At 66.6% G+C, this 14386-nt stretch overlaps 1 protein-coding gene across 1 annotated transcript in view; it reads left to right on the top strand.

The window, feature by feature from the left end:
• The window catches only part of GOLGA7B (golgin A7 family member B), a 29236-nt gene that overhangs the window by 12658 nt on the left and 2192 nt on the right, over positions 1–14386 (top strand). Inside the window, exons 2-3 of the mRNA XM_065552744.1 lie at positions 10347–10472; positions 13023–13175. Coding sequence (XP_065408816.1) covers positions 10347–10472; positions 13023–13175 — 279 coding nt within the window. The remainder of the gene's footprint in view (positions 1–10346; positions 10473–13022; positions 13176–14386) is intronic.

Below are 14386 nucleotides of genomic sequence, written 5' to 3'. Positions count from 1 at the left end.
CTCGGCTGCTGCGGTTGGAGCGGAAGGGCCCAAGCCCCCAGCGCGGTGGCACCTCGCCGCCCACGCCAAGGAGCTGTAGCAAAGCGAGATGCCAGCCCGGGCTCTGAGTGCCGTTTCAGAGCATCAGTGACGTCTATGGCAGAGCTTCGGGGGGTCAGTGAGCTGCTCTTGCCTGCCCCCCAGCCCAGCATGCTGCCCACCTGGCGCAGTGTGGGGCACACCCAGGGGTTCTACGGGGGCTCTGGGCGCTGGCATGGGGCAGACCCAGGGGTTCCATGGCGGGCTCTGGGAACTGGTGTGGGGCAGACCCAGCGGTTCCACGGGGGCTCTGGGCGCTGGTGTGGGGCAGACCCAGCGGTTCCAAGGGGGCTCTGGGTGCTGGCGTGGGGCAGACCTGGGGGTTCTACGGGGGGCTCTGGGCCCTGGTGTGGGGCAGATCCAGGGGTTCCACGGGGGGCTCTGGGCGCTGGCGTGGGCACACTCGGGGGTTCTACAGGGGCTCTGGGCGCTGGTGTGGGGCAGACCCAGCGGTTCCAAGGGGGCTCTGGGTGCTGGCGTGGGGCAGACCTGGGGGTTCTACGGGGGGCTCTGGGCCCTGGTGTGGGGCAGATCCAGGGGTTCCACGGGGGGCTCTGGGCGCTGGCGTGGGCACACTCGGGGGTTCTACAGGGGCTCTGGGCGCTGGTGTGGGGCAGACCCAGCGGTTCCACGGGGGCTCTGGGCGCTGGCGTGGGGCAGACCCAGGGGTTCCACGGGGGGCTCTGGGCGCTGGCGTGGGCACACTCGGGGGTTCTACAGGGGCTCTGGGCGCTGGTGTGGGGCAGACCCAGCGGTTCCACGGGGGCTCTGGGCGCTGGCGTGGGGCAGACCCAGGGGTTCCACGGGGGGCTCTGGGCGCTGGCGTGGGGCACACTCGGGGGTTCTATGGGGGCTCTGGGCGCTGGCATGGGGCACACTCGGGGGTTCTATGGGGGCTCTGGGCGCTGGCGTGGGGCACACTTGGGGGTTCTACAGGGGCTCTGGGCGCTGGCGTGGGGCAGACCCGGGGGTTCTACAGGGGCTCTGGGCGCTGGCGTGGGGCAGACCCAGGGGTTCCACGGGGGGCTCTGGGCCCTGGTGTGGGGCAGACCCAGGGGTTCCACGGGGGGCTCTGGGCACTGGCGTGGGGCAGACCCAGGGGTTCCATGGGGGGCTCTGGCCGCTGGCGTGTGGCACACTCGGGGGTTCTACGGGGGCTCTGGGCGCTGGCGTGGGGCACACTTGGGGGTTCCACGGGGGCTCTGGGTGCTGGCGTGGGGCAGACCGAGGGGTCTGCATGGTGATTGCCTTTGCAGAGGCTCCGCCCCTGGTTTGCTTCGCACTGCTCAGGTGGGGGCTCTAGCCCCGTGCCAGAGGGGAAGGTTTCCTCGCCCCCAGGCACCAGCCGTTCGCCGTGCCGCAGCCCCGGGCTCTGTGCGCGTAGCGGAGGGGGCAGCTTCCCCAGAGCCAGCCTGAGACGGGGCCTCGTGTTGGAAGTGGCTGCAGGCGGGAGAGAGGAAATCGACGGGCCACCCGCGCTCGCTCCCAGCCCTGGGCCTCGGTCTGATGTTCCTCCCTGGCGCCCGCCCAGCCTGGCGCGACGGAGGGGCGCACTCTGCAGTGCCCAGTGGCTGTTTGAGGGGGTCTGTGCTGGCTCTGGCTGGGGGACGGGGGTGCTGTCCCCCTGCCGGTTTGGGGTGGTGCTAACCTCAAGCAGTAGGGGAGGGGTGGGTTCTTTGTGCTGAACCCTGGACCCGTACCCCGGTCCCCAAACACTTCAGGGCCCTGTGGGCAGACTGGGCCGCCCTGGCTGGGCACAGACAGGCAGCGCCCACAGCCCCAGACCAGTGCTTTTCCCACCCTAGTCACAAGCCCGGGGGGGCTGGAGGCAGCTGAGCTCCGTGGCTCCCATGGGGGGGGCTTTATTCATACAGTCAAAGGCAGCATCGCTATGGCAACACATCCCATCCTGCCAGGCGGGGGAGGCGGCCGGCTGCTGCCGTGGGGATGACAGGCTGAGAGGCAGGAGCTAGGGCTGGAGGGTGTCATGGACTCCCAGGTCGTGCCCACTCTTGGCCCCATGTGGTCCATGGGGGAACCCCCTTCAGTGCGACAGCCCTTCTCGGGGGTCCACTCTCCTTCGGGGTCAGGCCCCTCCACCTCCTGGAGCCGCACCTCTCTGAGCCTTAGCACGTCTGTCTCTGCCGTGGGCCCCCTCGGGGAGTCCCCTCGCTCTGGGCCCCCCGGGCCTCCACCCCCCGAAGGGGTTGATGTCCCCCTGTTTTCTAGACCAGAGTGACTCTGAGCCAGCGTAACACAGGAGGGTTTATTGAGTGTCTGAACACAGCACCGGAAACTCTCAGGGCTCAAGCCTGGCCTCCCTCAGCCCAGCACATCCCAGTCTCTCTGCATCCAAGCGGGCTCTGCCTGCTTCCCCTCTCCAGCCCAGAGCCCCCCTGCTTCCCAGCCGGGCATCTGAGATCCCCGGCCCCAAACCCCGCCTCTGTCCATTGTCTTCTCTCCAGGGAAACAGGGTCATAAACTGGGTCGTCTGGGCCTCCTCTCCCCTCTTCTGTCCTCTGGCCCCTCTGGCTGGAACCGGCTGGTCAGGTCACTGGGGTCCTCTCTCCACAGCGTTGTTGCGGAGTGTGGGGGAGTCAGGGCCCTGCACCCCTCTTCCCGAGATTCACTGCGACCCTCAACCAGCCAGTAAAGCAGAAGGTTTATTTAAGGACAGGAACACAGTCTCAAGCAGAGCGTGTAGGTACGACCAGACCCCCTCAATTAGGTCCCTCTGGGAGGTTCAGGGAGCTTAGACCCCAGCTTGGGGTTCCCTGCGTTGCACCACCCAGCCCCAACCGAAACTAAAACTCCCAACTCCTCCCGCTGCTCCTCTCCTTTGTTCAGTCTCCCGGGCAGAAGGTGTTAATTCTCCCCACCCCCGTTCCTGGCTCAGGTTACAGCTCAGGTAGCTTCCTTCAAGGGAAGTCCCCCCTCCTCACTGCAATCCCCCTGCAACATTCCCAGGTCAAATCTGCCCTGCTCCCTGCTCCGTCACAAGCCCATTGTCCTCCCACTGCCCAGAACCGGCTGCAACTCCTGAGCTGGGTCCTTGGGTTGTCAGGTCACCAGTCGCTGGGGTATCCCTCCTCCAGGCCATGGGCTGGGTCCCTCGCTGGCCCTCTGTAACAACAAACTCCCTCTCCCCTCCCCTCGTTAAATCAGTAACACCCAGGGAAACTGAGTCCCACCCCCTCGGCATGCAACCCATTGGAAAACAAGGAAAACACAAGAAAATCCCCCACTTCGTCACAGGGGGCGCTAGGTCTGTCAGTCCCCCGGGCGGCTGGGGGATGAGTATGGGAGCCTGGGGGCTCCTCCCCCACTGCAAGCCCCCCTCTGGGGCTCAGGGCCCAGTGCTACCAGGGGCGCCCATCTGGGCACTGGGAGTTGGGTCCGGCCCTGGCTCCGGGCGGGTGGCAGCGCCGTGCACAGAGAGCGATGCCCTGGAGCTGCTCCCTACGAAGCCAGGCAGGACTCTGGGGGAGCCTCCTCTCTCGGAGCAGACTGTCTCCAGGCAGGAAGCTTATGCAGCTTTGACCTTCCTGGGTCTGACCTCGGGGCATTCAGCATCCCCTGCCCCACAGTGTGCTTCCCGCAGCGAGTCCGCACAGGCAGGGCCCTGCCCCCCGCTCCGCAGCCAGCCGTGACTCTCAGCCAGCCGGGAAAACAGAAGGTTTATTAGTTGACAGGACACAGCATAGAACAGAGCTTGTTAGCACAGAAATCAGTGACTTTCAGCCAAGTCCATCTTGGGGAGAGGGGAGCCCAGAGCCAGCGCTCTGCCCTCCCCCTGCGCCCCAAGCCAGCCGAGACCAACTCACTTCCGGCTTGACAAAGCCCTGGCTGGGATGATTTAGCTGGGAATTGGTCCTGCTTTGAGCAGGGGGTTGGACTAGATACCTCCTGAGGTCCCTTCCAACCCTGATAGTCTATGATTCTATGTACCTGGAGGGACAGACGGACAGGCAGGTGGGCACTGCACCTCTGTCATGGTGACCTGGGTAAGCATCAGGCCCTCACAGATACCAGCTGTGACAAAGTGGGAATTGTTTCCAATATTTGGATGAAGCCTGTGCATGACTCAGTTTCCCCTAGTGCGGCAGGGCTCCCTAGCGGGTAGAAAGGGGGGTTGTTTTCTGCAGCGGCTCAGAGCCACAGGGGTGACTGGCGCCCAGCTGTCTGAGAAGACAATGACCAATCCAGCCCCCACCCCGGCACCCGCAGGCCAGGCCAAGCGGAGAGCTTGTGTGGGGGCCTGAGGTGAAGGCTGGCCCAGTAGGGGCTTTGCACTGCCAGCACTGGGCTCTGGGCACCACCATACCCCACCCCAGGCCCTGCAAGCCGGACCCCGGGGCCAGGGCGGGGGGCGGGGGTAGAGCGCGAGGCGGTTATTCCCCCCCAGGGGGTCTGTGCCCTTGGGTGGAGGGGGGCAATGCTCGGGCACCCCAGGCTCATGCAAACACTGGGCTCTGCTCCCCCCCCCCCCCAGGAGGCGCCTTCCCAGGGCGTAGGGTGCGGCAGGGGCCCTGCCAGGCCGGGGCTACCCGACCTGCTGCTCCGACCCCGCCGCGCCTCCCCCCCCCGCGACAGCCGTGCACGGGGGGACCGGGCGGCAGCTGGCGGGGGGGGGGGGGCGAGCGGCTCCCCCCGGAGCCGCCTGTCACCGAGCCGGGCCGCGCACCGCTGGGTCCCGGAGTCCTGCGCTCAGAGCGCCCCCCCCGGGGACCGCCCCCCCGCACCGGGATCGGCTCCCCCGCACAGGCCCCCCCCCAGCGCCGGGCTCCGAGCGCCCCCAGAGCCCCCCCCCCGCGCCGGGCTCCGCCCCCCCCGCACAGGGCCCCCCTCCAGCGCCGGGCTCCGCCCCCCCCCCGCACAGGGCCCCCCCCCAGCGCCGGGCTCCGAGCGCCCCCAGAGCCCCCCCCCCCTCGCGCGCCGGGCTCCGCCCCCCCGCACCGGCCCCCCCCCGTTCCCAGCATCCGGGGCCGCCGCGCAGGCTCAGCCCCGGTTCTGCGCTTCGCTCCGGGCTCCGGGCAGCGGCTTCAGCACCAGGGACAGCGCCCGCCGGTCCGCGCCATGGCCAGCGAGGTGAGCGGGGCCGGGGGCGCAGCCGGGCGGGTACCGGGGGGCGGACACGGGACTCCCGGCGGCGGGCGGTGCCTGGCGGCTCCTGGCTGCAGCCCGGCGGCTCCGAGGAACCGTCCGGCTCGTCCCCGAGCCGCCCGGCACCTGCAGCCTGCGGGCAGGGAGCGGAGCTGGTCCAGAGGGGACGGTGCGGGGCCGGGAGCTGGGGGGTCCCAGAGGCTGCCGGGAGCTGGGGGGGTGGTCCCAGGGGCTGCCCGGAGCTGCGGGGGGGGGGGTTTCCAGGGGCTGCCCGGAGCTGGGGGGGGGGTTTCCAGGGGCTGCCTGGAGTGTGTGTGGGGGGGGGTCCTAGAGGCTGCCCGGAGCTGGGGGGGGGGAGTTTTCAGGAGCTGGGGGGGGGGATTCCAGGGGCTGCCTGGAGTGTGGGGGGGGGTCCTAGAGGCTGCCCGGAACTGGGGGGGGCGTCCCCAGAGGCTACCCCAAGCTGAGGGGGGGAGGCTCCGGGGGCTGCCCGGAGCTGGTCCTTGTCTACTCTATGGCAAAGCAGCTGTTTCCTTGGACTCCCGACCTGTGCGCCAACCTCCCCGGCCCAAATGGGGTGGAGCCACATGGGGGCAGGAGTGAGATGGGGTCAGCACAGCCCCCCCATGGGCTGCTCTCTTTGGCCCCCACTCCCTCCCTGCCCAGTCCCGGCTGTTGTCCTGCGCCCATCCCCGGGGCGTCCCGGCGCCTTCCACGGAGAATCCACAGCAAGACCAAATCCCAGCGGGCTCCCTGCCTCTCTGGGTCCCAGCTCAGCTCGGGGGCAGAGGGGGGTGGTCAGTGGAGGGGATGTGGGGCAGTGTCTGGGCTGGGGGCAGGAGGGGCAGTATTGGGGTAGAGGGGCCTGAGGCCAGGCTGGGACAGCGGGGGAAGTGGGGGGCAGGGTTCAGAGGGGTTCAACAGGGATTAATGCACCTCACGCAGCATCTGCAGTGATGCTCGCCCAGCGCTGTGAGAACGGGCGGGTTGATTAGCTGCTTGGCCCGGGGAGCCCAGAGCCCAGAGCAGAGTCTGGTGCAGCCAGCCCAATCCCCGAGCCGATGTCTCTGCTGGCCTTCGCTAGGCCCAGCCAAGAGCCCAGCCTCTCCCAGAGCCCCCGTTATTCCCTGCTGCCCCCCCGGGCAGGGCCACGCTGAGGGTGCAGGCTCCTCGCTCTGGGCTGCGGGGTGGCGGCGTTCTGCCCATTGGGGGTTCCAAGGTCCTCTTGCATTTTCCCCCTCGTGGGTCGGCCACGACCAGGCCGTTCGGTGATCCATTGTCTGCGCAAACCAACAGCTCGCGGCTGCCCTGGGAGCAAATGGAACCCTTTCCCCCATGGGAGCCATGCAGAGCATGGAGGGAAACTGAGGCACATAGGGATATTAAATATTACAGAAAAGTCCCACTTTGTCGCAGATGGGCTGTCCCTGCCCTGGCTTGCAGAGTGAGTGTTTCCCCCTTGCTGGTCCCAGGCCTGGCCATGGAGCTGGGGGGTCTCCTCTAGGAGGAGGCGCAGCTGCCAGGCTCCCTCCCTGTGATGCTGACCCCTTAGCGAGGAGAAAGGAGCACCCCAAAGACGCCCTGCAAGGTCCGTCCCCTCCCCAAGCTGGGGCTAGGGCCAGTGCAGGGCAGTGTCTGCAAGGGGCAGCAGAGGATGGAGGGGAGCTGGGGCAGGCACTGAGCCCCTGAGTGCTGTTCGCTCCCTGTATGGTGGAGGTCGGCGTTCTGGCTGGTAGGGGAGGAGTGGTCTCTGCGCATGCTGGGCTGGAGGAAAGACCCCTGAGCCCCTTCCCGAGTGCCATGCTGAGGCCGGCCTGTGGGCCATGGTGGGGCACACGGATGCTTTGTTGACACAAGGGAAGCGCATTGGTCACAGAGCCCCAGGAACGGTGCTATGGCCCCAGCTTTGGAACAGTCTCTGGGAGCCCATCAGTGGGCCAGGCCCCCGGGGGTCCCACTCTTCCTTCCCCCAGGGCGGGCCCCTTGGCTTCCCTGTCTCCTTCGCTGGACGCTGGGATCCGTGGGCCCTTGCTGCACCCGTGAGCACCAGGCAGCGCGTTCAGCTGGGCAGACCCCCAGGGAGACGTGTAGAGGCTTAGGGAACCAGGCAGCTCCTCCGCCAGCGGCTGCAGGGACACTCAGCCAGCGTGGCCGACAGGCGGGTTTATTAGGTTTATTAGTTGACTGGACACAGCACAGGAAGTCCTTGGTTAGCCCAGAGAAAAGGAAGTGACCGCCTAGTCCATCCTGCTCAGCACAGAGCCCAACCCCCGTCCCTCTGACCTCTTTTTGTCCCAGTTCAGGTACCCCGACTGCTTCCCATAGCCACCACTTAACTCCCACCTCACCCCCAGGCCTTTGTTCCCCAGCCGGGGGGATGCGGCTCAGCCCCCCTTGGAGAGGCAGGACGTCCATGTCTCTAGGGGTCCGTGTCCAGATGATTGGATTTGCCATTGTCTTCTCCAGGGCGCCTGATCTTTGACCTAAGGCCCCAGAGAGCTGGACACCCGTGTCTCTGAGCCTCCAACCCTCTCTACCCCCTGGGTAACCCTGCAGCATGCAGGGAAACTGAGGCAAACATAGCCATCAGAAAACATTCAAATTTTGTCATCAGGAGGTATAGGGTGGGGAGATTGGTGGGGGGACGGAGAGGGGGTTGACAGCACCCACAGATTCACTCTCTCTACACACCAGTGTAACAACCTTTGTACAAAATGTGCCTTGCGAGGGGTCATTTGAAAATGAATAACTCGCTGGTCAGTAACAGTCTGGGGAAAGGTGTGTAGCACCATTACCTGGCCCGTCAGGAATCCCCCCGGAGGACGTTGCTAGCACACGTTCAAACCGAGCCGGCCATCACGTCTGTCCTCAGCACAGGACTGTGGGGTTCCCTCCGTTTACGTGGCAGCAGGACCCAGGGCCAGGAGGGGAGGAGCTGGCAGGACACAGACCAAGCTGCGGTTTAGCAAACACAAGTGGGGGAAGAAGGAGCAGGGAGTGTCCATGGGCTACACGTTGCTTTGCGGCGTAACCGTCAGGAGATGCCGCCTCAAAGGCTCCGTGGCCTCCAAAAGCGAGGGGCAGAGAACGCCAAGTTCCCGCTTTCACTAAGATGCCAAAGGCCTGGCACCTTTGGGCCGCAGGGCGCAGTCCTGCCCCAGGAGCGGGTCAGTCCCCCCACAGCTGGGGAGGTGGGACAGCTGGGGGGACTGACCTGGCCCTTGCTAGACTAAGTTGTAGCCGTTTAGCTGTGAGGTTTCAGTGTTATCGGCTGGTCACCACCGCTGTTAATCTAACCCCGCAGTGCTGTGCTGGGCGCTGGCACTGCCTGGGGACGCCCATTAACACAGCACACTGGGGAACAGGGACTCTGTCCAGGAGCAGGGACCCTTGAGCACTGAACTGGCCTGGGGCGGCTGCGGTGTGTGCGCGGAGGAGGTGCAGGGGGTGGGGGATGGGACAGGTTGCGCGCGGAGGGTGTGCAGGGGGTGGGGGATGGGACAGGTTGCGCGTGGAGGAGGTGCAGGGGGTGGGGGATGGGACAGGGTGCGCGCGGAGGGGGTGCAGGGGGTGGGGGATGGGACAGGGTGCGCGTGGAGGGTGTGCAGGGGGTGGGGGATGGGACAGGGTGTGTGCGGAGGGGGTGGGGGATGGGACAGGGTGCGTGTGGAGGGGGTGCAGGGGGTGGGGGATGGGACAGGGTGCGCGCGGAGGGGGTGCAGAGGGTGGGGGATGGGACAGGGTGCGCGCGGAGGGGGTGCAGGGGGTGGGGGATGGGACAGGGTGCGCGCGGAGGAGGTGCAGGGGGTGGGAGGTGGGACAGGGTGCGTGCGGAGGGGGTGCAGGGGGTGGGGGATGGGACAGGGTGCGCGCGGAGGGGGTGCAGAGGGTGGGGGATGGGACAGGGTGCGCGCGGAGGGGGTGCAGGGGGTGGGGGATGGGACAGGGTGCGCGCGGAGGAGGTGCAGGGGGTGGGGGATGGGACAGGGTGCGCGCGGAGGAGGTGCAGGGGGTGGGGGATGGGACAGGGTGTGCGCGGAGGAGGTGCAGGGGGTGGGGGATGGGACAGGGTGCGCGCGGAGGGTGTGCAGGGGGTGGGGGATGGGACAGGGTGCATGCAGAGGGGGTGCAGGGGGTGGGGGATGGGACAGGGTGTGCGCGGAGGGGGTGCAGGGGGTGGGGGATGGGACAGGGTGTGCGCAGAGGTCGTGCAGGGGGTGGGAGGTGGGACAGGGTGCGCGCGGAGGGTTGCAGAGGGTGTGAGGTGGGACAGGGTGTGCACGGAGGGGGTGCAGGGGGTGGGGGATGGGACAGGGTGTGTGCGGAGGGTGTGCAGGGGGTGAGGGATGGGACAGGGTGCGCGCAGAGGTGGTACAGGGGGTGGGAGGTGGGACAGGGTGTGCGCGGAGGGGGTGCAGGGGGTGGGGGATGGGACAGGGTGCGCGCAGAGGGGGTGCAGGGGGTGGGGGATGGGACAGGGTGCGCGCGGAGGGGGTGCAGGGGGTGGGGGATGGGACAGGGTGCGCGCGGAGGAGGTGCAGGGGGTGGGAGGTGGGACAGGGTGCGCGCGGAGGGGGTGCAGGGGGTGGGGGATGGGACAGGGTGCGCGCGGAGGGGGTGCTGGGGGTGGGGGATGGGACAGGGTGCGCGCGGAGGGGGTGCAGGGGGTGAGGGATGGGACAGGGTGCGCGCGGAGGGGGTGCAGGGGGTGGGGGATGGGACAGGGTGCGCGCGGAGGGGGTGCAGGGGGTGGGGGATGGGACAGGGTGCGCGCGGAGGGGGTGCTGGGGGTGGGGGATGGGACAGGGTGCGCGCGGAGGGGGTGCAGGGGGTGGGGGATGGGACAGGGTGCGCGCGGAGGGGGTGCAGGGGGTGGGGGATGGGACAGGGTGTGCGCGGAGGGGGTGAAGGGGGTGGGGGATGGGACAGGGTGCGTGCGGAGGAGGTGCAGGGGGTGGGGGATGGGACAGGGTGCGCGTGGAGGGGGTGCAGGGGGTGGGGGATGGGAATGTGTGTGTGTCACCCGGTCTTTGCTCCCCAGCCCGGGGCTGCAGTCCTGAGTTCTGCTCAGTGTCGGGATCCCCCTTCCCTTCCCCCGAGTCCTGCGGCAGCCCCCCCGCCCCGTCCCTGCCCCTGGGTAACCTGCCGCGCCCCTGTCCCCCCAGGCCCATGACCTGCAGGAGCTGCGGCGAAGCGCCTCGCTGGCCACCAAGGTCTTTGTGCAGCGGGACTACAGCGACGGGACCCTCTGCCAGTTCCAGAACAAGTTCCCCCTGGAGCTGGACAGCCGGGTAGGGAACGCGCTGCGCTGGCAGGTGGTGGGGCTGGGAGGGGCAGAGCAGGGCCAGGCAGAGCCTCGGGCGAAGGCCCCTGTGCCGGGAGTCCCGGGGGCGCCAGGCTGAGGTCACTCAATTAGGGTGAAGTGCACAGGACGGGGCAGACAATCCCCATGGTGGTTATTCTATACTCGGATTCCCCAAGCCAGCACCCAACCAGCTGCTGTAACACCTCACTGGTTACCCGGAGCCACCCCCAGCTCCCTTAGCCACCCAGCCTTGGGCTCCCACCCTGACACCCAAGCCAAATGCAACGAGCGTTACTGAAAATCTTCATCACCAGGGCCGGCCCCAGGCACCAGCTTACCAAGCAAGTGCTTGGGGCGGCCGCTCCGGAAAGGGGCGGCACGTCCAGCTGTTCAACGGCAATTCGGCGGATGGTCCCTCACTCCTGCTCGGAGCGAAGGACCTCCCGCCGAATTGCCGCCGCCGATCGCGATCGAGGCTTTTTTTTTGTTTGGCTGCTTGGGGCGGCCCAAACCCTGGAGCCGGCCCTGTTCATCACATAGAAAGTTCTACCAATCGCGGAGGATCGGACGCCTCACGCACCAGGTTAATGACGGCTTAGATCCTGCCAAATACAGGCTGCCAGCCAGTGCTTATTAACGAGACTAAAATGTATTAAAGAAGAACAGAGCGAGAGTGCTGGTTAAAGGACATTAAACCCCCGGACACGAGTTATAGTCCAATCTCGGGGCGATCCAGACTGGAACTGGGGACCTCAGGCCTCCCCTGAAGATAACAAGGCCATGGCCGAGGGCTCCCTGGCAGGCTAAGACACCCCCTGGCAGTAGAATCCCCTATTTCCTGGCAATTTCCTGCCTACACCCGGGTCGTTAGTTGCATTGATTAGCAGAAGGCGATGAGCCATTCCAGCAGTTCAGAGACAGTTTGCTACAAACTTCCAAGCGCAATAGAGCCAGTGACATTCTTACATTCAGGTTTGATCTAATGCTACTAACCCCCTTTGATCTCTGACTCAATAGCTCTAGTGAGAGACAGGAACCAGCTGTTTCCATGGGGAACGTCCAGCAAGGGAGAAGGAAACACAGACAATGAGTAGCCCGGCTAATTCTCTGGTTTCCAAGCTCCAGTCTATTTCCCAGCCTTTGTTACTGGTTATAGGGACTGGCCCCTTGTTACCATTGACTTCCTTCTCTAACCTGCCTTTGAAGGTTGAATTTGGGTTATTTAGCCTACTAGTTGCTTAACCCTTTCTGGCCCTATGTCACAGCTCCCCCCCACGCCCCCCCCCCCCAGTTATTCCTGGTGTCAGCCTGGGGCCCTGAGGCTCTGTGGACTTGTGATCCCTGGGCAGGGCCAGCCAGCGGCTCTGGGAAGGGCCTCCCCCCCCCGCCCCCCGCTAGCACAGATGCCAGCACAGCCCTTGGATGGTGCCCGTCACGGACCCCCAGTGTCAGTGTTCAGCAACAGCCCCCGGGAGGCCACCTTCAGGGAGCCAGACCCCCCCAGGGGCTCGCTCTGTCGCTGGGGAAGCCCCTCGGCTTCACCGCCCCCTTGGACCGAGCCTTCAGCACCCCTGGCTCACGCCGTGAGCTCCCTTCAGCGAGTCCACCGGACAGAGACATGGACCCCCAGGGGGCGCAATGCCCCCCACCTCCAGCACCTGCCGGGGCGCAGCCGGCGCGGTTACAGCAGGGGGTTAGGAGGGGCTGGACCCCAGCTAGGCAGGCCTTGGGTAGCACCCTGAGCAGGAGGCTACAGCCTGGTCCAGTTTGGTCAGCCCAGAGCCCCAGCCAAGCAGTGTCCGCCCTTGGCTCCCATGCTGTGTTCAAATTCCCGGCCAGCCCTAACTGGCTTCTCCTCAGCCCTTTGTCCAGCTGTTCACACCCGGCCGGCTTCCTGTGGGGTGGGGGGGTCCATTGTCTTCATGGGCCCCCCAGTGACCTGGGTCCCAAACCTGAGCCAGCCAGGAACCATTCCCACCTTTCCCCACCACCTAGCTATCCATGCAGCACATAGGGGAAACTGAGGCACACACCGCATGCATACAAAATAGTACAGAAAATTCCCACGCTGGCACTTTCCCCCACCGAGAGCTGCACCCACAACCATGGGGTCTGGGCTGGTGGCAGCTGGGCCTGGCTGGGGGGCAGCTGCCCAGCCTCACGCTGGGCCAAGTCCTGCATGTGCCCATACGTCTGTGTGCACAGGCCCTGGCTCAGGGTGCGTGAGCAAACTCGCGGGGGTGGGGAGGTGCCCACCCAGGTGTCTGTCTGTGTGCATGTGTATGGGGGGCGCTGTCCTCCCGGGGGGCTCTCTATGGGGCACTGTGATGGCTGTTCCGTGGGTCCCTCATTCCTACCACCTGAGCTGGTCTGTCTGTGCTCGGGGGTCCTTCAGGGTCAGCTCATTGGGATGCTCACGATGCCCCGGCCCCTGCTGCCGGGCATGGGCTGAGTGCGGCCTGGGCAGGGCTCCCAGTGCTGGCCGGCGGGACCCTGTGTGACCCCCAACGCCCTCACTCGGGTTTCTCTGCCCCAGCTCGAGCGGCAGCTCTTTGAGGAGACAGTGAAGACCCTCAATGGCTTCTACGCCGAGGCCGAGAAGATCGGGGGCAGCTCCTACCTGGAGGGGTGCCTGGCGTGTGCCACAGCCTACTTCATCTTCCTCTGCATGGAGACCCACTACGAGAAGGTAGGGCCAGGCCGGGCCAGGCTGGACCAGCAGCTGGGTGCCGAGTGCTCAGCCAGGACCCCCATGGCCACAGAGTCGGCCCGCCGAAATGCAGGGACAAGGCCGCAGCGCTCCTCCCCCAGGTCCCGCCTCCTGCTCTACAGGGGGCAACGGCTCTATTCTCTGCGGTGACCCCCTCGCTCCTTCCTGGCAGGGTCCCCAGGAGGCTCGGAAGGGAAATTCTCCCCGGGTACCCCCCGTGCCAGCCAGCCGGAGCCTGCCCAGGCAGTGACGTGGGAACACTTTTAACAGTGGGGTGCTGAAAGCCAGTCCCCTTCCCCTGTCCATGCCCCCCTCAGAGCTGGGGCCAGGAGCAGGCTGTGTCTCTGGGGGGGGGCAGACAGGGGTAAGGGGGCCACTGCTGGGGTTGGGTGCCGGGACCCCGGGCGGGGGGCTGGGAGCCGGGACCCCGGGCAGAGGGCTGGGAGCCGGGACCCCGGGCGGGGGGCTGGGAGCCGGGACCCCGGGCGTGGGGTTGGGTGCCGGGACCCCGGGCGGGGGGCTGGGAGCAGGGACCCCGGGCGGGGGGCTGGGAGCCGGGACCCCGGGCGGGGGGCTGGGAGCCGGGACCCTGGGCAGAGGGCTAGGAGCCGGGACCCCGGGCGGGGGGCTGGGAGCCGGGACCCCGGGCGGGGGGCTGGGAGCCGGGATCCCGGGCGGGGGGCTGGGAGCAGGGAGCCCGGGCGGGGGGCTGGGAGCCGGGACCCTGGGCGGGGGGCTGGGAGCCGGGACCCCGGGCAGAGGGCTGGGAGCCCACATGCAGGGCCAGGAGTGGGGCCCTGTGTAAAACCTGGGGCTGCTGCACAATGTTCCCGCTAATTTTTCCATCCATGTGCGCAGTGAATCTTGTTCTGTGCAGCACCAATGTGGAGGTGATGCCGAGGTCTGGGGGCCTTGGGACGTCCTCGGGTTATGGGGGAAAGCTGCCAGCTGAGCTCAGAGTAGTACGGTTAGCAGCGAGTGCAGCGCTAAGAAAGGATCTACTAGAGTTGCATAAACTAATGAATGGGACCGAGACGGTGAACCGGGAGCTCCTCTGAACCCTCTCAGTCCAAGAACAAGGTGACATTCAACCAAACTGAAAAGCAACACGTCTAAAACTGAGAGGAGACATTTTTTAACATCATGAATCATTGACGTGTGGAACTCACTGTGCACAGGCGTTTCTAAGC

The sequence above is a fragment of the Chrysemys picta genome, chromosome 7 (assembly GCF_011386835.1).
Source record: "Chrysemys picta bellii isolate R12L10 chromosome 7, ASM1138683v2, whole genome shotgun sequence".
Lineage (NCBI taxonomy): Eukaryota > Metazoa > Chordata > Testudines > Emydidae > Chrysemys > Chrysemys picta.
Note: the sequence above shows the minus strand (reverse complement) of the source record. Positions and strands in the feature narration are given on the sequence as shown.